Source organism: Doryrhamphus excisus, chromosome 18 (genome assembly GCF_030265055.1).
Source record: "Doryrhamphus excisus isolate RoL2022-K1 chromosome 18, RoL_Dexc_1.0, whole genome shotgun sequence".
In the NCBI taxonomy this organism is placed as follows: domain Eukaryota; kingdom Metazoa; phylum Chordata; class Actinopteri; order Syngnathiformes; family Syngnathidae; genus Doryrhamphus; species Doryrhamphus excisus.
This window is the reverse complement of record NC_080483.1, coordinates 6,479,764-6,506,984: the sequence shown is the minus strand read 5'-3', so window position 1 is coordinate 6,506,984 and position 27,221 is coordinate 6,479,764. Positions and strand designations below refer to the sequence as shown.

At 41.1% G+C, this 27,221-nt stretch overlaps 1 protein-coding gene across 3 annotated transcripts in view; it reads right to left on the bottom strand.

Annotated features, from left to right (window-relative positions):
- The window catches only part of plxnb1b (plexin b1b), a 73,571-nt gene that overhangs the window by 29,111 nt on the left and 17,239 nt on the right, over positions 1 to 27,221 (bottom strand). For all 3 annotated transcript variants that reach the window (XM_058054224.1, XM_058054225.1, XM_058054226.1), the window contains exons 2-4: positions 11,226 to 11,296; positions 7,281 to 8,436; positions 4,648 to 4,830 (exon numbers count right to left, since the gene is read on the bottom strand). In XM_058054224.1, the coding sequence (XP_057910207.1) occupies positions 4,648 to 4,830; positions 7,281 to 8,426 (1,329 nt within the window). In that variant the 5' untranslated portion in view covers positions 8,427 to 8,436; positions 11,226 to 11,296. The remainder of the gene's footprint in view (positions 1 to 4,647; positions 4,831 to 7,280; positions 8,437 to 11,225; positions 11,297 to 27,221) is intronic.

Genomic DNA, 27,221 nt, shown 5'->3' with positions numbered 1-27,221 from the left:
CCTTGCAGTCAGAACGCAGTGTTGATGAAAACGCACATTTCCTCTGTTTCAGGATTAAAAAAAACAAAAAAAATCACAGAGCTCAGTATGGGAGCCGCAAACAAGGAGGCTGAAGAGTTGCATTTGGCGCTGGAGCCATGTGTTGCCAACCACTGAAATAGACAAATGGTTTCATGTTACAACTACCAGCACACTGACAAACAATCTCCAGGAAAGAACTGAATACAAATCTAACAAAAGGTCATGTCGTTTGGATGTCAATTTGCATATTACAGTAATCCCTCTTTTATGGGAGTTAATTTGCTCTAGACCCGACCATGATATATGAATTTCAACAAAGTAGGATTCCTTATATATATATAAATGGAATGTTTTCGTACTTAGAAATATAGTTTATATTTAGAAGCCCTCTAATCATGAAATACCGTGCCAATAGTCACCTTTACAGCCCAATTACTCAATATGGTAGACATAACAGAACTCAAACAGAAAATTATTCATTCATTTACTACCGCTTTTTCTTCACGAGGGTCGCGGGGGGTGCTGGAGCCTATCCTAGCTGTCATCGGGCGAGAGGCGGGGTACACCCTGGACTGGTCGCCAGCCAATCACAGGGCGCATAGAGACAAACAACCATTCACACTCACATTCATACCTATGGACAATTTGGAGTCGCCAATTAACCTAGCATGTTTTTGGAATGTGGGAGGAAACCGGAGTACCCGGAGAAAACCCACGCATGCACGGGGAGAACATGCAAACTCCACACAGAGATGGCCGAGGGTGGAATTGAACCCTGGTCTCCCAGCTGTGAGGTATACGCGCTAACCACTCGACCGCTGTGCCGCCCAACAGAAAATTAGAGAAAATGAAAAAAAAACAAGACATAAAACCAAGTACACACCATCAACAAGTCCTGTCCCTCACTTTTATTTATACCATGTGGTAAATCAGTATGCCTCGGTACCAAACCAAGACAAATACCATTAGGATTACAAGTACACCTCTTGTGGTAATACACAGATATTACAACATTGTGGTGTTGCTGTTTGTGATTCCAAAGCTGCTTTGATTTGGGTCAATAGTGGAGTATATAGCCTGACCAACTGGCACACTTTAGCCTTTAAAAGTTGTTTACACGCATCAGCTTCATTCCATCTAATATGACATTCTACATTTTAGTGTGGGGGGGTCGCGGCGCTGCAACAAAGACTCTAATCTTCCTAATGGGAACATCTAGCGCAGTTCAGGAGGAAGAGCGGACAAATCAACCATCAGCTAAGGCTTGGACATCTGTGTATTTGTGTGTGTGTGTGTGTGTGTGTGTGTGTGTGCGCTTTCAAGCTGGCGGGATGTTGCCAATGTGGTGCAGCTGACCCTTCAGGTATGTGGAGGATTCAAGGTCAGTTTTGTAGTCCAGGACTCTTTGATCTACAACCACTCCCTCTAAGCCAGACCATTCAGACTGGAATAATTTGGATGTCCACTTTACACCTCATTACTCCAGCTACACCGATCCTTAGAGAGGAAAAATCACTGCAACGTGTTCCAAATAAGACGGGACAAACACCATAACAGAGCTGCCAGCAACATAAAAACATTTTGGGATGAAGCAGGTCAGCGGTCTGACTGCTCTGTCTTTATTGCAAACATCTCATTTAAACTCTTGTGTTGCTGTTATTTGTCACTGAGCAATCATGCTGTCATTTTGAGAGGAATTATCCAGCGTTTCTATTATCATTTATTTAACCCAGGGGTTTCTAAAGTGTGGCCCGGAGCCCAATTGCAGCTTGTGGCTGTTTTTCACATTCACACAGGGCCATTTATGTTGGGATTTGTGTCTCCCTTCATAAGAAAAAAAATCATTTAAAAACTTCATTTTGTGTTGTCATTGACTAATATTTAAATGTGTTTGATGATCTGAAACATTTAAGAGTGACACTTTTTCACAGAACCGTATATAACTACTGGGGGTGTCGCGAGATTAAACTCTTAACAAAGCAAAGGGATCGCAGGCGGCTCTATCTTGCTTGGGACATAAGACATGGGGGACAAAAGTGACAGAAGAAAGTTCATTCGTATTCTACACATGTTTTTTTTCTCTCCCACAGTGCCCATAAACACGACATGCACATGTGTCGTGGCCATTATGCCCCTCCACAGATAGATTGCAGCTCTGTGGGAAACACTGCTGTCTACCTATGCTCAAAGGAGTACACGTGGTATAAAGTATTTCCTATGTAACGTTGACTGGGCCGAGAAAAAACAGTATTTGTCCACAACACCACAAAATGAACTCAAAATAAACTGTGGTATTCATACGCTTTGTTAATAACAATGACAAAACTAGTCACGAGTGCAAAGAAAGCTAAAACAAAGGGCACACACAATGACTACATGCACGGAATATTTCTGTACTATCCAGAATACTGCAAATATTCTGAAAACTTGCATATCCACTAGCAACTGCCTGTTTGGTGAATGCAAATGCATGTTAAGTCGTAAAGTAGTACATTTTCCCCATCTAAAATTACCATCACAGTCTTTACTTTTACTTTCCATGTACACCTTGTACACCAGTATACAATGTACTGTATTATGAGTATGTCTTTCAAGCCGCCCAAGCCCTGAAGGGTCTAAGGGGTTAAAAACATGACATTGTTGCGGTCTGCTGTCATGCTGTCAAGGTCTTATCATATTGAATGTGGCTCTGTGTTAGCAGGCTACTAGCCAGCGACAAACGCTGCACACCAAGAACATGGAGCTCTGTTGGCTGGCGACAATAATGAATGGCTGCTTTGCAGCCCCTTCAGTGTCATGATGTCATGGTCATCATAGTACATTAATGGTTGCCATTGTAGCACAGGAAACCTCAACCACTGGCCACAAAACCACACAAAGAGCAAAGTGTCTGCAGGCTTGCTCTAAATTCATAAATGTCTGATAGCATCAAAGCACCACATAAAATCACAGCTCTGCTTACCGTCCCTGTACATTGGTTTTCAGGCCCAAAATAGATAAAGTTGTCCTCAGATGTTGTTTAGATAAGTTTCTTATAAAACAATGCTGGACTCATAACATGACCTTCCTTTTGGTCTCCTTGTGCTCCTCTGCCTGAACTCCTTCTGAACCCGCATAAACACGATGTGACCCCACTGGACTCAACTAGGAGAATAGTAGAAGCAACCACAGCTTCAAGATTTTTAGGCAATGTGTGCAGAGGCTGACTTCCCAATAGAAAAGTTAGCCAGGCTACATCCATTTCTCAATAATTGGGCAAAATTGTCCATTGATGTATTGCATCAGTAAATACGATTTTTGCATCATTTGCTTTTAAGCACTAACCCAAAAAGGACACATGCTATGTGGATAAAAAATAAGTAAAATGCAAAAAATTCTAAAAAAAATAAAAATAAAACAGAATTTTCACAAAATTTAATAAGAAAAAAACAGAATTTAGGAAAAACAAATAAAAAAATGTCCTAACATGGGCTTAAAATTAAATATATAAAGGCTGCACAGCAAACGAGTGCATACACACTCACAGCTAGGAGACCCGAGTTCAATTCCACCCTCGGCCATCTCTGTGTGGAGTTTGCATGTTCGCCCCGTGCAAGCGTGGGGACTCCGGCTTCCTCCCACATTCCAAAAACATGCTAGGTTAATTGACGACTCCAAATTGTCCATAGGTATGAATGTGAGTGTGAATGGTTGTTTGTCTATATGTGCCCTGTGATTGGCTGGCAACCTCTCCAGCACCCCCCGCGACCCCCGTCAGGATAAGCGGTAGAAAACGAATGAATGAATGAATAAGTAAATGTAAAGTTTTCCCATAAGGCATTGTGTCTGAGCAATGCATCCACTGGTGTGCTGCAGTGACGTCAGCTTCCCTCTAGCTCAGTAACAATGCACCAAAAGTGTCACGCCTCTGTTTACTGTCTATCTGTACATTGTTTTTCAGGCCCAAAATAGATGAAGTTATTTATGAAAAGGTGCCGTCTGTCATGGTCGGGCACCGCAACGGCGGCGCTGGCATTCCCACATATTTCTTTATGCTCAGACCATGCAAGCCACACCCTACATGACCCTCACACGCAGGAAAAGGTGACATGAGCTTCTCAGACTCTGTGGGACTCTTCACTTGTCTCCATTCACCGTCATAAGAGAGGTGTGTGGCTTGTCATGATGCACATGCACTAATTACGCTAAAATGTTAATATAATAAATGAAAAAAAGGGTTTTTTTGTATAATTTATGAATATCATGTATGCCATGAGTAGTTGGGATAGTCCCAGTGGGTGTATCTGTCTGGGGACTGAATGTACACCCTTCCAACCATTCAACCGCCTGAGCCAAGCCGCCCAATTAAGTTCCTGTGAGATTATTTCTGGACTAAGATCAGCCTGAAAGCTTCTGCTTGCACGCACTGAAAGGATGTTATTTGAAACTTGACTGACTGGCTGGCATGACAAGACGGAGTGGTTAGCACTGGAAGATGAAGAAAGAGTCCAGTGGCCACAATGATGCCAACTGAATGATTGATTGTAGCATCTAAAATTGGGATATAGAGGAAACAACAACACTAATACTGTAGGAGATGAGATGAGCCACCCTGAAAACATTGGGGGGTGAACTGTGCGGGTTTACCTTGTGTAGGTTACCCTTGGAGTCTCCCAAGAATGCGATGCTGTGTCCCTCCCGCACGCTGACTGCAACAGCTGTGAGTCGGGCAGACGGGCTGTCCAAAATGGTTTCAGCTTCCACGGCAATCCGGCTTGCCATGGGGCTGGGCGTGTGATCCGAGCCGCAGGGGTAAGCGTCCAGAGTGTTCTGTCAGGCAGGATACAGCACAGGAACGTCAATGCAAGATTGTTGGAAAGTCAGCAAAGAATGTACATCAGTAAAATGCTAAATTAATTTCTCATAAGCATTGTGGATTAGTAACAAATTGCAGGTTTACATTTTTTTTTACACTGCACGAATTGGATTTCCAGTCATCCATTTTAGGGTTTTAAACCACAGGGTCCTGAGACTCCAGTGACTGGAAAAAATACAATTAAACAAAAATATAACAAAATGGCCTGAGAAAAAAAACTATCCAACATAAATGATGCCCGAGTGTACTAAGTGTACATAGATGATGTTGATATGAAAGACTTGGATGGTTACTGTACAATTATTTGTGTTTGTGTACATTGTATGTGTTTCTAAAGCAGGATTTATGGTAATGGTTTTATTTCATTTGAATATGCATCATATTACAATTGACATAATCAGTTCACAGTTCCACATGTCCAAAAGGAGTAGGAAGAAGCAAAGCTTATTAAATCCTACCCCTCCATCTGGTACTTTTACAATTAGTAACTGTTACATTTGTTCACTTCCTGCTTTCCTAATATAATTGAAGTTTTTTGCAATTTCATTCATTAATACATTTTCTACCGCTTTTCCTCACGAGGGTCGCGGGGATTGCTGGAGCCTATCCCAGCTGTCTTTGGGCGAGAGGCAGGGTACACCCTGGACTGGTGGCCAGCCAATCACAGGGCACATATAGACAAACAACCATTCACACTCACATTCATACCTATGGACAATTTGGAGTCACCAATTAACCTAGCATGTTTTTGGAATGTGGGAGGAAACCAGAGTACCCGGAGAAAACCCACGCATGCACAGGGAGAACATGCAAACTCCACACAGAGATGGCCGTGGGTGGAATTGAACCCTGGTCTCGTAGCTGTGAGGTCTGCGTGCTGACCACTCGACCACTCGAGTGAAGGATAGTTCAGATTTGCTGAGTTTGTGAATCGATGGGTGTGAGTAAAACATGTTTTGTGTGTTTGATTTTTAACTCCATGTTTCTGGCTCGCACCCAATCCATCATGGCACCAATAGTGTTGTGTGCGGCGTACACCTTCAGTGCCCCGGCTGAGTGATTGTGGTTACACAGTAGTGGGCGCATGTTGCTGACAAATGTCATGCAGATTACATTCATGTGGACTTTTTTCGGGCCACAAGATAGAGGACTTTTGATGAGGTGTTTTTGGCCGTGTTTAACTCCCACAGCTGCTTCGTCTTTGCGTGAGACTCCCTCGTCCTGCGGTGAGGATGGACAGCACTGGCAAAGAGGAAGTCTACTTTGCCTTGAGTTCCCAAACAGGAAACCAATTGATATTTAAACATTGGGAAAAGCTGGTTTTCAACTGCATTCCTGCACACGCCCTTTGTCAGCATCATAACACAAAACCTCTCATTTGTACTTTGCCTATTCAAATACACGACTCGATCAATAAAATATTTTTCCAACATTGCAACATACACCTTTGTGTGTAATATTTAACCACAGTGCCTTTATATATTATTAGGGGTGTAATACATGTATTCCTAATTTTTTGGTTCAGTACAGAGGAGCATCCAATTTATACACTTATATTACCAATATAGGCGGCACGGCGGTCTAGTGGTTAGCGCACAGACCTCACAGCTAGGAGACCAGGGTTCAATTCCACCCTCGGCCGTGGAGTTTGCATGTTCTCCCCGTGAATGCGTGGGTTTTCTCCGGGTACTCCAGTTTCCTCCCACATTCCAAAAACATGCTAGGTTAATTGGCGACTCCAAATTGTCCATAGGTATGAATGTGAGTGTGAATGGTTGTTTGTCTATATGTGCCCTGTGATTGGCTGGCCACCAGTCCAGGGTCTACCCCGCCTCTCGCCCGAAGACAGCTGGGATAGGCTCCAGCACCCCCGCTACCCTCATGAGGAAAAGCGGTAGAAAATGAATGAATGAATGAATTACTAATATATGTATATTCTTTAATACATGGAATGGTGGTTTCTGCTTTGCATGACTGATATTTTTATATTCTTGTCCGTGGCTACTTTATCTGTCCTTGCCAGGTCTTGTACATGTCACCCTCTACTGAGACCTAAATACAATGCTCAACATTGATCCCTCCCTCCCCAGCGTTGCTATTCAGTGCCTGCACCACTTTGTCCCATCCAGCTTATCTGTGTAGTCACTGCTGTTCCACATCAGCAAGATGACAACACGAGAATATGTCAAAGTGTGTACGACACGGTGTACACTACACACCGCTTCCAATCTTAGTTGGCATTTTATGTTTTATTTTCACATAGTTGAAAATTACATAATACGTATGTTATATAAAAGTATATAAAAGTTTTGCTACATGACAAATTATGTAAATTAGACACCCAAAAAATGCTAAAGACCTGTGGCAATCACTGAACGTAATTATTGAGGCTTGTGTTACTCACCTCTGGCAGTGTGACACAAAGGGACTTGACTTCATATTCGATGTAGGCCGCCTCCATCCCAGACTCTTTACCCATTTGTGTGTAACACAGGTCTCTGGTTGCATTAATCCTGCGGTCCACGTCTTCCAGGTTGAACGTACATAGCGCAGAGTCCTCACTGGGTCGGGTTGACGAAGCCAAACGAGTGGAAAAAACCCCAAGAACAACCTCAGAGCCTGGACCCGCTATGCTGTCCTTTGATAGCCCGAGCTGAACCGCTTGGAGGAGATTATAATTTTTCCCTGCCCGAGAACGACACGTCAAGGGAACTTCCACGTAGGAGTAATAGGCTTGGTCATCCAAACATATACGGGAGACGTACGTGCGGTACTCGCGTGACTGGGACTTCAGGTCCCGCCTGTAGAAGAAAAAGTACACGTGATGCCGATGGGCAAAGGATGCTACGAAATGATGGTCATATTCAGAGAGGCGACCCGCCACAGCCAACTTTGCAGTTTCCTCATAGGAAAATATTGGATCCTGGTCCAGGTTTCGTGTGGAGATGGGTGGGTGACTGCTTGTGTAGCCTCGCCCGACAAAAAGAAGCGGTTGCCTGCCAGGATGCGACTGAACAATGAGGCCGACGGTACTAACATTGGGATGATTTGCCGCGACGTATTGGGTGTCCACCGGCCTCTCAGTAGAGAACAACACCTTATCCACAGATTCGAGACTTCGTTTTTGGCAGATCCCTTGGTTTACACTGCCACAAGTAATCAGTTCCATGGAGTATGGGTCAACCAGCAAGAGCTTATTGTGGTTGCTGGTGATCCTGGCCTGAGGGCAGTTACTCTCCGTAACGGGAGGCAGGCATTCCCGGCTGTCTTTGACAGGTCCGGTGCGGTACTGGAGTTCCTCTTGGAGAAATCGGTCCAACTGGAACAAGTTATCCTGAGCGCCCACATAAACGCGACCCACACGGGGGTGAGGATGCAGGGCCAGGTGCTCAAATTCCGTGTCGTTTCGTCTAAAGGTGGGATAAGGTGTCGAAGAGGGGTCGACCAAACCAGACGAGGAGGCAAGAGGCCAGCCGACCGCCAACAGCACAAGAGATAGCAGCGATTGGACTCCATTGGCTGGAAGACAACACACCACCCCCGGAGGCATGGCAGCAGATCTAATAGAAAGGAAAGAAAAAAACAGGCTGTTCATTTATTTATTCATTCATTTTCTACTGCTTTTTCCTCATGAGGGTCGCGGGGGTGCTGGAGCCTATCCCAGCTGTCTTCGGGCGAGAGGCGGGGCACACCCTGGACTGGTGGCCAGCCAATCACAGGGCACATATAGACAAACAACCATTCACACTCACATTCATACCTATGGACAATTTGGAGTCGCCAATTAACCTAGCATGTTTTTGGAATGTGGGAGGAAACCGGAGTACCCGGAGAAAACCCACGCATGCACGGGGAGAACATGCAAACTCCACACAGAGATGGCCGAGGGTGGAATTGAACCCTGGTCTCCTAGCTGTGAGGTCTGCGCGCTAACCACTCGATCGCCGTGCCGAAAAACAGGCTGTTAATATACCTATATTTGAATAACACTTCGTTTTACACCCATGCTTATAGAGCTCTTCGTCGGGGGTTAAGCGTGTGATGCCAACAGCATGAGCAAGCACAACACACGTCAACTGTTTAGCGTGTTAGCTTCCTAGGGAACAGGGTATGATTGCAGCTGCAATGGCTTATATTAAAGCTGTAAAACATAACATTGTGAAAATATACTCATCCATCCCGAGTTGCACACACACACACACACACACACAACCACACAAGCGTGCTAAACTAAGCTAACCCCAGTAGCTTCCATTCATGTTTCATGTTTAGGTTGGGAGGGGGCTGTTTAGCGTTTGTATCCACCAGGATTGAGCAATCTGCCAGGGAAATACTCCCCCATATGAACGTTTCTTCTCACGACACCAGCATTCATTCACATGAGCCCGAGTCACATACACATGCTAAATTAAGCCAACCCCCGCTAGCTTCCATTCACACTCTGTAAAATGAGATTTTGCCAAATTTTCACCAACATTCATTCAGATTATGCCAATTTCCTGGATAATTAAGTCGCACACATACTGCTGCAGTAGTATGCTCTGCTAAACTCAGATAACCCTGCTAGACGCTCAGTTTGGACTCTTAGGAATAATAAATCAGACTGCACTTCCGGAATAACAAACAAAAAACAGACTGTGTACATATATTTATACTGTTTATTCTGTATATTTTCATTTTTTAATAGATGTGTCTGCTGCACCTACTTCACCAAAACAAATTCCTAGTATGTGTTTGATCATACCTGGCAATAAACCATTTCTGATTCTGATTCTAGATTGCATTCATACTCCATAAGACAGGAGTTTCAAAGTTTTTCCGCCAACTTCTCCCTGTTTTGGCATGTGTTAGTTCAGGAGAAGGCAGGTTACTGTGCAATAATTATTGAAACAAAAGTAGGCAGGTCCATAAATTTAGACACCCAAAACAAAAATGACATAATTATTCAGAAAATCTTCCTTTTTCAGAAATGAATGCTTCCTATAGCTTCCAATGAGGGTCTAGATTTTGGTTGAAGGTATTTTTGACCATTCCTCTTTCCAAAACGTCTCCAGTCGAGTCAGGTTTAATGGTTTCCCAGGATGGACAGCCCACTTTAAATTACACCATTCATTCATTAATTTTCTGCCGCTTTTTCCTCACGAGGGTCATGGGGGGTGCTGGAGCCTATCCCAGCTGTCTTTGGGCGAGAGGCGGGGTACATATAGACAAACAACCATTCACACTCACATTCATACCTTCTGGAGTCGCCAATTAACCTAGCATGTTTTTGGAATGTGGGAGGAAACCGGGAAAACCCACGCATGCACGGGGAGAACATGCAAACTCCACACAGAGATGGCAGAGGGTGGAATTGAACCCTTGTCTCCTAGCTGTGAGGTCTGCACGCTAACCACTAGAACTAAATCACACCACAGATTTTCAATAATATTTAGGTCTAGGGACTGAGATGGCCATTCTAGAACATTGTACTTGTTCCTTAATAGAATTGGAGCAGTGTTTAGTGTCATTGTCTTGTTGGAAATCTCCAGCCCCAACTTCAACTTTGTCACTATTTGTTGAGCATTGTTGGCAAGAATCTGATACTGACTGGAATTCATGTCAACTTCAACTTGAGAATTTCCAGTACCTGCACTGGCCATACAGCCCCACAGCATGATGGAACCACCACCAAATGTTACTGTGGGTAGCAATTGTTTGTCTTGGAATGCTGTGTTCTTCATCCACCATGCATACTGCCCCTTGTTATGTCAAAATAACTCATTTTAGTTTCATCAGTCCACAGCATTCCAAAATTCCAAAATGAAGCTGGTTTGTCTAAGTGTGCTTTAGCATACCACTCAAGCCACTCTCCCAGAATAGCTGAATAGATGAAGGATGCACAGTGACACCATCTGCACCAAGATCCTGTTCTTTGGGTCTTTGGAGTTGGTCTGTGGGTTGAGTTTGACTGTTCTCGCCACCCTTTGCCTCTGCTTATCTGACATTTTTCTTGGCCCGCCACTCCGGGTCTTAACTAGAACTGTGCCTGTGGTTTTACTCCTCACCTGAGTGGAACCTGACAGCTGAAATCTCTGAGCTAGCTTCTAAATCCTGCCCCTAGACCATGATGTTGAACAATCTTTTCTTTCAGGTCATTTGACAATTGTTTTGAGGCTAGTAGTGTACAGTGGGAGTATGCTCTTGTGTGGAGCTGAAATAGCGAAGTGGAATAAAATGCATACTTTGAGAGAGACTAAGCATTTTCAGGTCAATATGGGTGCAGAGTACGAAAAATGCATGATGTTGGCAATGTTTTTTTTTTTTAATTCCAGACAGCTAAAACGTAATGAACACTTGGACCACTCACCATTTGTTTTCTTTTGTGTTTTACAGAGGCGTGCCACCTCTCGACCTCTTAGCAGTTCTTGTGGACATAACCTGAAACACAACAGGAAAAACCACATCAATCAATGTCCTCGTTCCATGTGACTCCCAGCAAGCTCAGATCAAATGCCAAGTTTGGACTCAATCACTGCAATACATTTTTTAAAACAATAAATAACTGCAGTCTACTGAAGGTCGTGGGAAGGTTCTTCCAATTCCTGTCAGATTAATGTGTATGTCCTTTTTTGCATGTAAAAAAGGACCCGGTAAAGTCCTGTCAAGCCAAGAGGGCTTTAAGGACCTTCTAGTGAATTGGTCCAAGTAAAAGATCTTCACTCATTGCTAGGATACAAAATACAAAAGGCCTTTGGTTTCCAGTCTCCTCGAGAAAAAAAGTGGTTGAAAGATTGAGAAGCATTAACAGAATCAGACAAGCTAACTGCGTAGCCCATGTTCACTGTCAATACCGTTTTCTTCCTCTACTCCAGGGGTCTCAAACACGTGGCCCACGGGCCATATGTGGCCCGCAGGACACTAGTTTGAGGCCCCCGCCTTGATATGAAAGTTTAATTTTAGTGCGAGTTTGATATGGATGCTGTATGGTATCATGTACCCAGAAAAAATTATTACGTTTGATGAATGTTCATGTTAAAGGTTAAATAACTGTTAATAGTTATCCTCCCAATCCGTGTGGAAGTGGTAAGTTTTTGGCTTTTTTAAGTTTAAAGGAAATAACTTGGAGGCTACCGTTTAGGTCGCTAGCTCTCTACTTTGCGAGTTAGCATGTGTCTCAAGACCCTGCAGTTGCGCAATATGTTGTAAATAAAAAGAGTATAAATGTGACTATAGTCGTGTTTTGTCATGTCTACAGGGCTCTAATAATGCGTTGTTAATTTTAATCTGAAAAAAATAATTTGTCTACCCACCAACTATGTGGTTTCTTAATTTTTAATTATTTGCCGTTTTGTTATTATTATATTTATTTACTTATTACTGATTGATTGATTTTCTTTATTCTTGATCTTATTTTGTGTAGAAAAATAAAATTGAAGATATTTGAGAACAGTGGAATGTTTTATCAGAGCTTTTCTTGTAGAAAATCGGAACCAAAGCAAAGTTTATTCATTTTTCTGTTTTTAATAAATGCGTGGGGGGGGGGTGGCTGATGCGGCCCAGCCTCGCCCAGACCCTAGCTAAATTGAGTTTGAGACCCCTGCTCTACTCTTTCACATTTCAAAATACAAGCTCTGGGAGGAAAGAAGACATATACACTTTATCATACCATAAACAGTATAAACAGGAGGTCCTGGGTCTACATAAGATGTGAAATTCCTTATTTTTTTATTCCTGTGGTTGTTTTGCACTCAGCAAAGGGGCGTTGCAAGGGAGAGACGGGCTCATTGGGAGGAGGAAGTGTCAATAATGAGACAGGTTATCACTGTCCCTTTCATAAGAGCAGTTCAAACACACCATCTTGGCGGTCATGACGGTCCAACAGCTTGGACCAAGCACTTCTCCACTTTATGAACATTTTGTCATGTTTATGTTCACTTTCCTTTTCTTTGATGCACCGCCCTCATGTGTGGGCTGCCCTGCCCGATATTTGATATCAGTATCGGAATGGCATCACCATTATAAAGAATAACGATGACATCCTTGAACATGTGAATGAATCTGCTCTCATTATAGACACTTTGTCTTCCAAATACAGTAGCTCTTTCTCTCCCCCCCATGCAACGCCCCTTCCAGTGTGCAAGACAACCACAAGGATATAAGTAATGAATTGTTCTTTTATTACAGTAATTCATGTTTTTATGACTGTACTTTACATGTCCTTCATGTGTTCAGTGACTCAAGTGTCCATTCAGCTATACAGTAAGTTCCATGTCACAGTAATGGAACTCCCACAAAGGGCGAGGCCCCCCCTGTAAAAATGCAGCAATGACATCACTGCATAGAATCAAGAGGACGCCCCAGGAATCACATCATACCTCATTCATTCATTCATTTTCTACCGCTTTTCCTCACGAGGGTCTCGGGATGCTGGAGCCTATCCCAGCTGTCTTCGGTCGAGAGGCGGTGTACACCCTGGACTGGTCGCCAGCCAATCACAGGGCACATATAGACAAACAGCCATTCACACTCACATTCATACCTATGGACAATTTGGAGTCACCAATTAACCTAGCATGTTTTTGGGAGGAAACCGGAGTACCCGGAGAAAACCCACGCATGCACGGGGAGAACATGCAAACTCCACACAGAGATGACCGAGGGTGGAATTGAACCCTGGTCTCCTAGCTGTGAGGTCTGCGCGCTAACCACTCGACCGCCGTGCCGCCCCACATCATACCTGAACTGTCATTTGGAAGCAAATTTTTCATTTTCACTTTTACTGTTACACGTAAAGCAAGGGTCTCTAACTCATGGCCCGCGGGCCATTTGCGGTCCGTGAAATGGACGAATAATGTAAATGCAGGCTGCAAGGTCTGAGCTCGGTCACTTGTATTCAGAAAAAGCAAGTATTTTTTTTTTTGCTACTATATCGAGATATCATTATTGTGAGCCCGGCCTCCCTCAGACCCTACGTCAGCCGGCCCCCCAGTAAATTGAGTTTGAGAGCCTTGATGTAAAGCCTGGTGTTATATACACTACAAACATACATCTTAAAAAAAGAGAGACATCAATCCTAAGGCAGTAGAAGCAAAAGGTTCTCCGACATAGCATTCCTGGGAGGCACATTCAATTCAAGCATTAGCCATTTCATTAGGCCCGGCCTTTCATTCACTTTCTATTCACGCAGCCCCGCATTCTACAACAGCATCAAAACACTGGAAGCATTACCCTAACAATCTGGCACAAGAACACCAGGGTGTACTGTGGTGTGACGCCACAAAAATGGGGGAACGGCAAAGGAAATGACAAGCAAGTACTGGCAAGCCTCAGTGCTCCCAGAAAAGTGATGGAATGTGACTAATGATAATAAAAGAAAGAGACGGACACAGCCATTAATCCCACAATGCCTCTTTCAACACCCACTCATTCTCTAATGAGGAGGTCTCCTTTGTTTCCCCTGGAAACTTGCAGCAAATAAACATGTTTTTACAAATAACCTTCCTCCTCTCCTTCTCCCACGGCGACACACAATAAATAATCCACTCTTAACTCACAAGATGACTTTGGATTATTTACACCAGCCACCAATAACATCCTGCTGCCTTTTCACGATGCAACACTATTAAATGTGAAAACCATTACAAACACACACTTCCAATGTAGGACAACGTTGCTCGGAACGCCGTTAAAAACAACCAACCCTTATTATTTTCCAGTAACAGGTAATCTAAGGAATTTCTATTTCAAACATTACAATGTATTTATTCATTCATTTTCTACCACTTATCCTCACTGGGTGCTGGAGCCTATCCCAGCTGTCTTCGGGCGAGAGGCGGGGTACACCCTGGACTGGTGGCCAGCCAATCACAGGGCACATATAGACAAACAACCATTCACACTCACATTCATACCTATGGACAATTTGGAGTTGCCAATTAACCTAGCCTGTTTTGGGAATGTGGGAAATTGAACTCGGGTCTCCTAGCAGTGAGGTCTGTGCACTAACCACTCTGTTTAAAGTGATATTGTTTTTCCTCATTAATTTTCTACCGCTTATCCTCATGAGAGTTGCAGGGGTGCTGGAGCCTATCCCAGCTGTCTTCGGGTGAGAGGTTTTTGCTGTTTTTCTAAATATTCCAACTATTTAATCTTTTGTCTTGTAAATTTTCTTCTCATATTTGACTTTATTCCTATAATATTTTGGCTTTATACGTGTAACCTGGTAACTGCTTCCCCAGAATATAATTATTAACTTTTTTTTACTAAAATTACAAATTTTTTCATTTTATAAACACAATGTTATTCTTGTAAAATTATGATTTTTTTCTGTCTTTGTCTTACAACTTTTTTCTCATAATATTTAGACTTTATTTTTGTAAAGTCGTGATTTTGCTGGTTTTTGTTTTGGACTTTGTAATCATAATAACAACAACAATAATACCAATAATAATAATAAAATGATAATAATTTTAGGACGTGCTGTGGGCCAATAAAAGAACAGCCGCTTGCAACAAAATGACCCCATATGCTGATTTCAAGAATGTGACTGTTTTAGTACATAAACTTCGTCTAACATACAGTTAGTTTAGTTGTTAGTTTACTGTTAAAATAAATGTGTAATCAATGTAAAATAATTATCATTATCATCTTTTCTTTTTAAAAGCAAGGCTTTGGAGTTCACCAACACAAGTAATGGTAGCAGTGGTCTTCATCCTTTTCACACCGTAAGCAACACAGACTCACGTTTGATCCAAGTAACACGAGAAGCAGCATTAGCCACATGGGTATACAAAGACCCTCATTGTGTGGCAGTGCAACACACACACACACACACACAGGCATACTCACAGAGCATAGGAAGTAGGAGATGGCAACAACACGAAGGTTTAGACCCTTGTGATGGGCTCCAATGTTTGGATGTATGTGCCGGCAGGCAGCTTCTTAGGACAACTTTTAGTTATGATCAAGTTGTTGGATTAAAAACATGAACCTAAGTATACAGTAATTATGAGTATACTGTATCCACAATGGCCTTTCCATATCAAGCATGTCGTGTATTAATACATCTGTGAAAGTCTGTTAGTCTACCCCAGCACTGATGAATAATGGCTTTTCACTGTAAAGCACTACGGGTATCTTGAAAGGTAAATTTACTCCATGAATATTTTTATTCTTCCCATTAGTTGATTATGGTCCCATACAGTAACATTCATCTGTCAGTACCAGCCTCGGGGGCTGCCTGGCTTTCTCGTTCACCGCTAATTCTAAAAATAACGTTGCACTTTGCTACCGTTCTGATCTTTCTGCTCCCCGGGAGTCCAAATATTTGTCTTTCCACCACCCGCTGCTGCCCCCACGAAAGCCGAAAGCACAAGCTCAGTGCTAGTCTTTGCTTTCTCACCCTTTTCTTCACTTACTACAGTGGTGTCCAACCATTTGTAGCGTGTTTGTTTAGGCCATCGGTACATTCTAAAAAACACAAACCAGTAAACTACAAGAAAAACCTACATAATTGAAAAAAGTGTCTGAAATGTTGGTACTAACACTAATAATAATGACTATAATACCGTATGTATGTTTTCTCAGCTGACAACACAAAGCTGAGATACAGGCTGCAAAGAAGAAATAAATAAATACACTCGCTTCTGATTATATTTTGATGTTGGAGTCATTGTAGGACATGCTGACCAAAGTACAGCTTGTTCTCTATTGGCCTGCAGCAAGAAAACAAGAGTTTAAAACTACTGCTGTTGTACTTGTTGTATCATGAGAATGACTTGCATCCTCAACAGTACAATTTTCACAGTGTGAGTTCACGATATGTGTTTGGAGTATACACACCTTCAAAGCTTCACCTTCAAATATAGGTCACACAAAAGGTCCCAGTCAGGACCAAAGAGCTGCAGAGTTAACAGGACTGCGGACTGGAAGAGGATTCCAGTAACAAGCTATGCAGCTCTGCTCAATTCCATGGCCAAGAGGATTAAGGCCGTGCTAGATCACTAACTAAATATTCACACTAACTACACAATTTGGACGTGTTGTCTGTGAGGTGTACTCACTTGTGTTGCCACATACTGTATATACACGAGGGGTGTACTGACCTCCCTGAGATACTGTAGCATTATTGTTGAGGATGAAAGGGAAAAAGATCCTTTATTGAGCAATTTGGAAGGAGTGGGAACGAAAAGCTGCCAGGCTTTGTCAAGTGTGAGACACATGACTGGTTGACTGTAGCTACCAAACACATCAAGATGGCTGTCAGTCTGGAGTGAGCAGCAGGCTGGTGTCCATAACTGGCTCTGGATGTATGATGGGCGGGGCCAAAGTCAGTGAGATGGAGCAGAGCAATGTCAAAAGTCATGTTTGCATAATTTGTCTTCAGATAAACCCTGCCCTGCCCACTGAGGTTCCCAGTGGTATAGCCAAGCTTCACACATGTTTAATTCCATAGTCTGTAGTGTCTGTAATGCCTACTTTCAAGGTGTTGGCAGTATTCTTCTCACCTAAAACATCTTTATGGGGCAGCTCCAACTTGTGGTGCTGAAGACGAGACTTAAGACCAGGGTGGACCTTGGAGCCTTTTCTGTGGTTGGGCCCCAAACTATGGAACTCTCGCCCCTCCCAAGTAAAAAAAAGCCCCCAACATCGAAAGCTTTAAGTCTTGTCTTAAAACCCACTTTTATTCTCTGGCTTTTAACTCAGAATGAGTCCTATGGTCCTGTGTCTTTTAGTTCTTTGTTTTTATTGTAATTGGTTTTATTTTTTGATACTTTTATTGCTTTGTTTCTTGTTTTTAATATTTTAATATCTGTTTTACTATTTTATTTCTTAAATTATCTTTTAGTTTTGGATTATTACTTTTTATTTTTACTAGTCTGTGCAGCACTTTGGAAACTCTGTTTATAAAATGTGCTATATAAATAAAGTGGATTGGATTGTTTCAGTGTTTATCGGTTATTTTCTGTTATTTTCATTGGCTGTGGTTGTCCTTAGAGGACCTCAGCTTTGCTTGAAAACCGGACTATTCTACCTGTTTTAGAAGACGTTTGGTTGAGGCACGCCCCCACCAATACCAGTTTGATACCTTTTGTGGGGCAAAAAGTCAGTCTTTACGATACAGAGGGTTGAGACCTCTGCCTGGCAGTGACGGTTCTTTGGTTGGAATGAGAATTGCATGAGGTACAAATCTTCGGTCAAAAATGACAATGCATTATTATTATGGACATGCATTATTTCCAGGCCACACAAAACGATGATGGTGGCCTGAATTTGGTCCGCAGGCCTTGGGTTTGAACACCTGTGCCCTATACACTAATAGAGCAAAGAAAGAACCCAAGGATGCAGCACACTGCCTTCTTTCCTAATAGCAACCACACCTGTCTGAGCTAAATTACGATGAGATAAACTCTGGACTTTTATAGCTTTCTGTCTGGCAGCTGTTTGTTTATGATAACCTGCTACTCGCTGTCATTTGTGCCCTTCACCATCTATTCCCACCGTGATCATGTGATCCCAATTTCTGGTCAGCCATGAAGTTTAACAACCATGGGAACTTGCGTTGACCCACCCTTTTTTGCATTGCTGAGTGCCCCTCCAACACCCATTTCAAACGAAATGTACTCTAACCACATACATTTTTCCCCATAGGAAATAATGTAAATCCAATTTATCTGTTCCAGAAAGCCAAAAATGATTACACAAGTTTTTTTGGTTTTGCAATTGTAGGTTTACATGCAGAAAATAATTTGACATACATATAAATACATGCACCAATATCACTTTAATACAATAGTGTTGAAATGTTCAAGATTGTTATTTTTCTACAAAAAAAATTATATGTTGAGAAACAAAACGAAATAAATTTATCATTTTTGGAAAACTGGGCTGGAGAGAATGCTATAATATTACAGTGACAAAGTCAACCTATTATGGAAATAAAATCATATATTACTGATATACCTGATACACCTTTTCACCTATTTCCTGTGTCAGATTGAGGAAATAAAAAAACGCAAATGTGGAAAAAAAATGCACAATGTAATGAAAAAAATGTTGATCTAATAAGATTTGTGCAACAATTTTTTGTCATTCTTTAAAAAAAAATCCATGCACATGCCTCATGGCCAATTATCCAATTATGTAAATGAGATGATGAACAATGACCCCCGCTTGTCTGTGTAGCTTGTTCTTACTACTACGATGGTTGCGTGTGGCAAGAGTCCAAAAACGCACAGAAAACATGATGTATTCATGTGGACATGACCTCAAAGTGTAACCTGCACAGTCCAGCCAGCCTTGCGTCCCGCGCAGACTCAAAACAGCGTCCGCAGTAAATGAGTCGGGAGCGCTAGCCATCCAGCTCAAAGCGCCAGCTGTCAACTCAATATCCAGCGTGACTCTTAAGGCGTCAGGTAGTGAGGATGACCAACATACGCTTACTGCACCAGCTGGCATACATTAGACCTGGTAAGTGTGCAAATGACACGATAAGATCCCTCATAGTTTAAAATGAATGAATTACTGATCAAACTTATGATTAGATACAACACTAATTTTCTGTAATACAGCTGTAACACAGACCTAAGATGTGGACGTTTTGTTTAGAGAGTTTAGCACAGGAGTCAGCAACCTTTACCATCAAAGAGACATTTTGCCCACTCTTCTATAACAAAAAAATAGTATAGTAAACCTTGGATATATCGGACTCGGATATATCGGAAATTCGCTCACAACGGACAGATAAAAAAGAACAATTTTTTCTGTAATGCATTTCCAATAAAAATTCATTGCATATATCGGATTTTTTTATAACGGATTTCGCCTATTTCGGACAAAATCTCCAGTCCCGTTCCAATGCATTTCCATTCAATTTCCCTCGCATATATCGGATGGCCGCATCGTGGCGCTCCGATTCACCGAATCGTGACAGGCCGCTACACGACGTCATTTGCAGCGTTTGCAGCGTTGCCTGCGCGTCCAGGTACATTGGAAACATAGTCAAGGAAGTGCCTTTTTATAATTATAAATATAAATAATATAATAATATAATTATTTACACATATACCGGATATAAATCCGATATATGCGTAAAACAGACATTTTCCGGTATATGCATATAGCGGATTTCGCTTATATCGGACAAAACCAGTGGGAACAATTGAATCCGATATATCCGAGGTTTACTGTAAAACCAGATGTCTCTTGTATTAAAATAAGGCCTCCCTATGACTTGTCATTGTTGACCCAAAGGCGTACAGCAATTGACAGGACAAACACTGTGCTATGACATTGTTGTTGCCACGTGTCTTTTTACGAGGACATGTCAAATGCCGGAAATTCCTCTTCTAAGTGAGTGTTGCCGTGCTGGGCCTTGAGCCGTGCTTCAGCACTTTGCCAGCTTCTAAAAGGTGAGACTTTTAATGAGCTGCTTACAATGCAAATATAGTCTGCGTAGCTTCAGGAAAAGTCATTTCAATGCACTGATTTTTTACCTCTAGCACGGCACAGAGCTAAAAAGAGGAGAAGGTGGTGGAGCGGTTTTAACTGTTTTGAAAAGGAAACATGCAAACTGCATTTCCATGATTAATTAAAAGGAATAAATTAATATCTAAGGTTACTTTACCTTCATTGAAGACACAATGTGGCAGCATGATCAACATGGACTCCACCTTGGTGTTTTGCAATGAGTTACTTGCTGTGTTTGTCACCTTCTTTACCAAAATGCTGCCACAACTTTCTTTGGTTTCATTTTGGCATATTTGGCAGCCCTGACCAAAAGAAAAGCAGATACTTGAGGTGAGAAACACTATTGAATTCAAGAAATAACTCCTGTCAAAACAGGAAGGCGGTGTCCGCGTTGATCTCGCTGCTACATTGTGTCTTTGGCAATTTTTGTGTCTTCAGTGAAGGTAAAAGTAACTTTTAATGCACATTTATCGCTTCTATTCATCATTTATTTGTACAGTGAAATCTTTGTTAGCGTCACAACTTCATAAGTCATAACACAAATCTAATGAATCCATACCAAAAAGCCAAAAACACCAACAATGTTATCGTTTTACAATGACAGTTCGACATGCAGAAAAACAATTCCAAATGCATTTAAATACATATAAATGATAAATGAAAGGGATAAATGAACATTTGGGTTACTTTGCATTCACTGAGGACGTGATATTTTATGCCACTGCCAGACACAATGTAATATCAAGCATCACCACCTTCCTGTTTTGACATGAGTTATTTATTGAATTCAATAGTGTTTTGAATTTGTGCTGTAAATTTCCGACGTTAACCAAAAAACATGTTAACCAGTGTGTATGCTAAGAGAGGTCCCACTGTATTTATATGTATTCACTGCATGTAAAACTAAAAAAAACATGTTTTGTGTTAACATTTTGTATTTCTGTCACGGATTAATAGTATTTATGTACATGGATTTGGTTTGATTATGTTTCTGTTAGTTGGACCTTATGAAATTGATTAATTGTGCTAAAACAATATATACCAGTTACAAAAGGGGACCAAACTCATAGAAAAGCTTTACATAAAAATGGATGGACATGGCGGTATATGCCTGCAATAGTGCGAGGGTACCTGTGAGTGTCCGTTTTATTATATGTGCCACTGAATACACCAAGCAACAAGTCGAGCGAGTTACCTTTCAGGTGATTGTAACAACATCCTACTCTCACCCTGAAGGTGGATTTGCCATAATGGTTTGGAACAGCCTTTGTCAGTATGTGAACCTGCTGCTGCTTGCAGGGCCCATGCCTCTATCCAAAATAAAGCACACTGCTTCATACCCAAATAACCAGTACTGAGCATTTCTTCTGCTCAGTCACATCAGTTATTTTCCATTTACTTACTATTACTGTTGACAAGCAGTAGACAATCTTTCATTTCTACACGGTCCACTAGTCCCCTGGCCCCGAGAAAGTCACAATAGTTTTAGATTCTGCCTCGTGAAATGCAACTGAAATTTTTAAATATGGGAAACTCCCCATAAAATAAGGAATTTCTTGTGAAATGCCAGAATTGTTCTTATTTTCCAGGAAATGAAATTAATTTTTAAATGCAGGACCATTTCATTTAACATTGTACTGTAAATATCCTCTGATTTCATCCATGAAAGCTGTCCTATAATCTTTGTGTTTTAGGAAAAGCGTTGTGGACTGACCCATGAACTGTTTGTGTTTGGTTCATATGGATTTGGTCCAACTAGGACCTGAACTCGATTAATCAAAACGATTAATTTCTTAAATCGACTAAGAAAATAATCATTAGCTACAGCCTACAAGGAACAACAGTCTGAATAGGTGTCTGCTATGTAAACATAAAACATTCATAGTTATTCACGCAGTGAGACCAACCACCAAGCAAGTTCACCAAACTCCCGATCTCATCAATGAATCAATTGAATTAGCTGAAAGCACCGTCCCACAGATGTCGGAGATAATGTTCACTCCTTGGTTCATGGTCAATATTGTTGTTCCAGCGATCAAGTCTGGTGCTTGTGTGTCTTATCCAGTAGCATTACTGACCCCTAATTACAATGTGTCTGAATGTGTCTTCTTAATGCCTTATATTTGTATTGTAGTTCATTTAGCCATTTGTTTTTGCTTGAAAACGCTTCATTTAGGCATAAAATACTTCACATCTACTGAAAATATACATATTTTGGCTAATAGGCCATATTCAACCAAAAGACTGCATGATTTATTAATAAACCTGTTAAAAAAAAACGCAAAAATTTAACTGAAATATGGTGAGGGATGATTGTATATATTTTGATATTTAAGTCACACCTGACTAGAACTCAGAGGACCCTGCCACATTGCATTAATATTTAATAACATCACATCTACGCTGCAAGAGCGCATGTGTGCACGTGTGCACCTCAATTGTATCTGTGCAGGATCGCATTACCGCATTCTGTGCACGTTTGTACCACTCTTACCAAAAGAAAGTTAGCACATTGCTGGCAGGAAAAAAATGACAATAACCTCTCGGGTTCTCTGTTTTTTTTAAAGATATTGTCAATTCATGACAGCAGTTGAGTTCCAAATAGAACTTCATAGAAGATGATGTATTTCAGCTGTGGATCAATGGTACACTGCGGTGTTGTGTGGGGTTATTGTTTGGAATTCTGTGGTGTTTTGGGGAGCTGTTAAGTCATACTTTCAAGGCTATTTTCAGCTGCAGTGCACTCATAAAATAGCAGGTTTGAGGAATGAAAAGGCTTTAATTTGAAAGGAGCCTTTGTAGCCGAGTCCTAGGAACTATGACATGGAATATCATTTTCACTTTGAGTCTTGCTATCGCTTTCTATTATGAAAGTTTATGAAATGTAACTGGAGTAGCCGCTGGAATACTGTGTTCCCTCGTTTATCGCGAGGCATAGGTTCACAAAATAGCCTGCAATAAACTGTAATATGTGGTATTTTACACTGGCCACTCAGTGTCAGTAATGTAAAATTGATGAGGCAATAGAAGTACTGTACGGAACAGGAAGTTACAAAAAGCAAATCTCCCAATACAAACATGTATGACTATGAGCCTTATTTTCGCTTATTATGTCTACTATATTGAGTATTACGTGTAAAGGTGACTATAGGGTTGTTATTTCATGTGTAAAGGGCTCTAATATTGTTACAAACCGTATTTAGGAGGTGGCAAACAAGTTTTCCATGCTCTAACAACGGGAAACGATTCAATTTATACCTAAATAAGGAATCCTACTACACAGAAATTCATTTATGGTCGGGTCTGGAACAAATTACCCACCATAAACGAGGGATTACTACTGTACAGTTGTCCCACATCGAGCTTCAAATTTCATGATTAAAACATATTAATAATTTATGCAGTTTTGGGTTGAACATGGCCTATTAGTACAAAAGAAAAGCACAGCATATTGAAGAAAATGCATTTTTAAGCTTTGAAATAGCCAAATAAAGTAAAATACAAATCTAAAACATTCAAATTGTGATAAACGTGCGTCTGGTATTTTTTCCGGACATTGTACAACGTTCCTTACACTAAAGAATTAAAACAACTCAATTTCATATCACTGGAAGAATCTACGTATACCGGTATATAAAAAAATAACACCCAACCCGAGTGGAAATTGACTGGAACAAATTAACTAAATTCAGGGAGTATCCCGTTTAGAAGTCAGCATAATACTGTATTCATTTCCTTCTCATTTAATGTATAATATCGTATATTAATATTGTATATTGTATAAAAAATAAAATAGTTGATTTCCGAAGTCATTTTTACAGATGTTAAGATGATGTAAAAAAGTGTGAAATGCTGTAATCCAATTAAAAACTCAAAGGGCGTGCTAAATATTCATGTGTCCTACATTATAAAATGCCTTGCCAAAATGTGTGTGTGTGTGTGTGTGTGTGTGTGAGATGCACGTAATATGCACTCCAACGGTCTAATTGATGATTGTGTCACAGACAGTGCAGGGGTCAGTGATGCTTTCACGCACAGACAGAAGAATAACAGCCGCCGCTGTGAATTCACGCAAGGTTCACATCCGAATCGGGTCGCAGTGACCTGACATTGGAGGTCAGGCTGCAAACTCTGCTTCCATCTGGCTAGGAGACAGGGATCAGAGCTTGATGAACACTATCCACGGCTTTTCTACACGCTGTTGAAATAACAGGGACAGATACATCACAGAACATCACATTTGAGAAGAAGCTTAGGTTTTTGCATGTTTGTGTAGGTTCATGTGTACTGAGTGCACCGATGTTCTGGTCATATCTATTGGCAAGGAAAGAATTACAATGACAATATGAGAAAACTATAATTTCCAACACATTCATTTGTTTATGTTGACCTGTCACCATTCACAGAAGAACTTGTTGCTATTTCTTTTATGTTTAGCAATCATCAGCAATCCCTGTTCACCTTTGCAATTCTGTAAGTAGTACTGTAAGTTCATGAACTAGCATTGTATGTGGGTAACATGCACTAACAACATGCTTACAATGCCTCCAAGGCATGCTGGGTAATCCTGCAGCAACTCCCTGAAATTCTAGTGTGCACGTTGCACGTCAGTAACATCTGTACTGTTGTTTAACAACATGAGCTAATGTTACACAAACCAAAAAGCTCAGTTTTAATTAACATAGGTGTGAATAATGTTCACCATTCACACACACTTGCCACTTCAAATGAAAATCCATATTTGTCAGTAAATCGGAGGGGGATAATGGTGCACCTGACCCCTCCTTCTGTGTCATGTGACATATCCCCAGAGGAAGCAATCCAAGCCAAGCCGGACTCACATGTGATTAAAAAAGGTGGGGGAGGTGAAACGTATCATAGCTTTGATTTATGACTCTTCCAAGCTCATGCGAAAACAGCTGTGGCAAGAAACCGAAGACAGTGTTAGCATCTCTCACTGTGGAAGAGAAAACAAGCGTGACAGAATTGTGTTAACTGACACTTCATGTTATTCAGTGTCAGGTAGATTACCTGAACCTTACTTCCTATATCCCAGCCATTGCTGTTGTATGCATCGGGAAATTATTGAAAAAGTCAATCCATTGTATGCATACTTTATTTCAGTCCCCACTATAGTCTTACCAAAGATGTACTGTACATCACTCAAGGTGCCATCAAAAGCAGATTCTCGCATGATTTCTCCTGTACACAACCTCTACCCCACATATGCACACACACACACACGCACAATGAAGAAATAAAATGCTGTCCTTCCCATACATTGCATTGACATTTAATGCTATTTGTTGTCATTATGGGCTGACTATTCCTCAAATTGGTCAAAGCAATTACTGTACCTCATTCATTCACTGTTTTTAGCACCAGAATGGAAATGATGTTGGTCTATGCTGGTCAGTGCTGGTGGACCATGCTGGTGTATGCTGGTTTAGCTTGTGGACCAGCATAGACATGTTGGTCATGCTGGTAGCTGGTCTATGCTGGGTTTTTTTTTCCAGCATGATTGCGCTTTAGGCAGTTCCATGAAAGCATGCTAGTCGGACTGCATCGGACTCTTAAAAGGGGAACTGCACTTTTAAAAAAAAAACAAAAAAATAACACATGCAATCCAGAAAATAAGTAAATGTCACAAAAAAGTAGGCTAATAAATTGACACGCAAAGACTGCGGATTTCAGAAAACAGATGAAATGATACAGCACTCTACAAGAAGCAATGAAGTCTGTAAAATTAAATAATTAAAAATAAAAAAATAAAAAAATTGTTAACTATAATGATGAAAATGGTACTATTAATGATGATTATAATAATAATAATAATAATAATAATAATAACAGGGGAAAACAAGACAGTGGCATGAACATGATTATATCTTGCAAAAAGGGGTAGGCATTTATAAGCTTTTGCTTCAGCCTACTCCTTTTGGGCTTGTTATCAGATAGTTGAATACAAATGTAAATAATGGTAAGTTATATTTTGATTGATGTAAGAAATGCACTGTAATGTTTCATATATTTGCCCAAATAAAGGGGAAAAAAATCATTCACAATCCTTATGTGACACATGAACATATTTCTTTCCCTTTCTGTGCATTCCAGCGCGACAAAACCAGTTACTATGAGCTAGCTAACAATGGACGTCATGGGAAATATCTATTTTGAAAGCCCTCATTAAAAAAAAGTGTTCCATTTTCATAACTGACTTATATATTAACCAAGCTATAGCGATATTGTTGTTGTAGCAGCTAACATGAAAAACTGTATTTATCTGGCAGACTCACACAGCGCCTCGCTAACCGCTCGCCTCAGCATCATTCACAGACGGAAGCATGGATACGCAGCTGAAAAATGTTGCTACAAAGACTCAACAAGATGCTTGTTTGCCATCAGCATTTTTTACCATAAAAAGTGCAGTTCCCCTTTAAGACCATGAAAAAAAAGCAGTGTGTATGTTGAGGAGCACAACTGCAGGAAACCATGAAATACATTTGGGAATTGGTGCACCTCTAGTGGGACTGCTTTTGCTAGCATGCCAATTATATGTGTGGGTGTGTATTTGTGTGTGCGTGTGTGCTCACCAAAAAAAAGCAAATCCTATTGATCACTTTCTGTGTTTAAATGAGCCCCAACAGCATCCTTACAAAACAATCCACACAAATTCAGCCAACTTTAAACATCCTCCCTTTACTTTATCCTTTAATAGTGTTGGATACTATCTAATAACTTCTCATAGGGGCACACACTCACCTAGCACAATCAGAGTGGTGGCACTTATGACTCATGGAAAATGACTGGGAGCCACAGTAGATGCATTGTTCTCACTCACACCAGCCTGACTCTCACTTTCTCACTGACTGGCTGTCACTTTCCAGGCACAAAG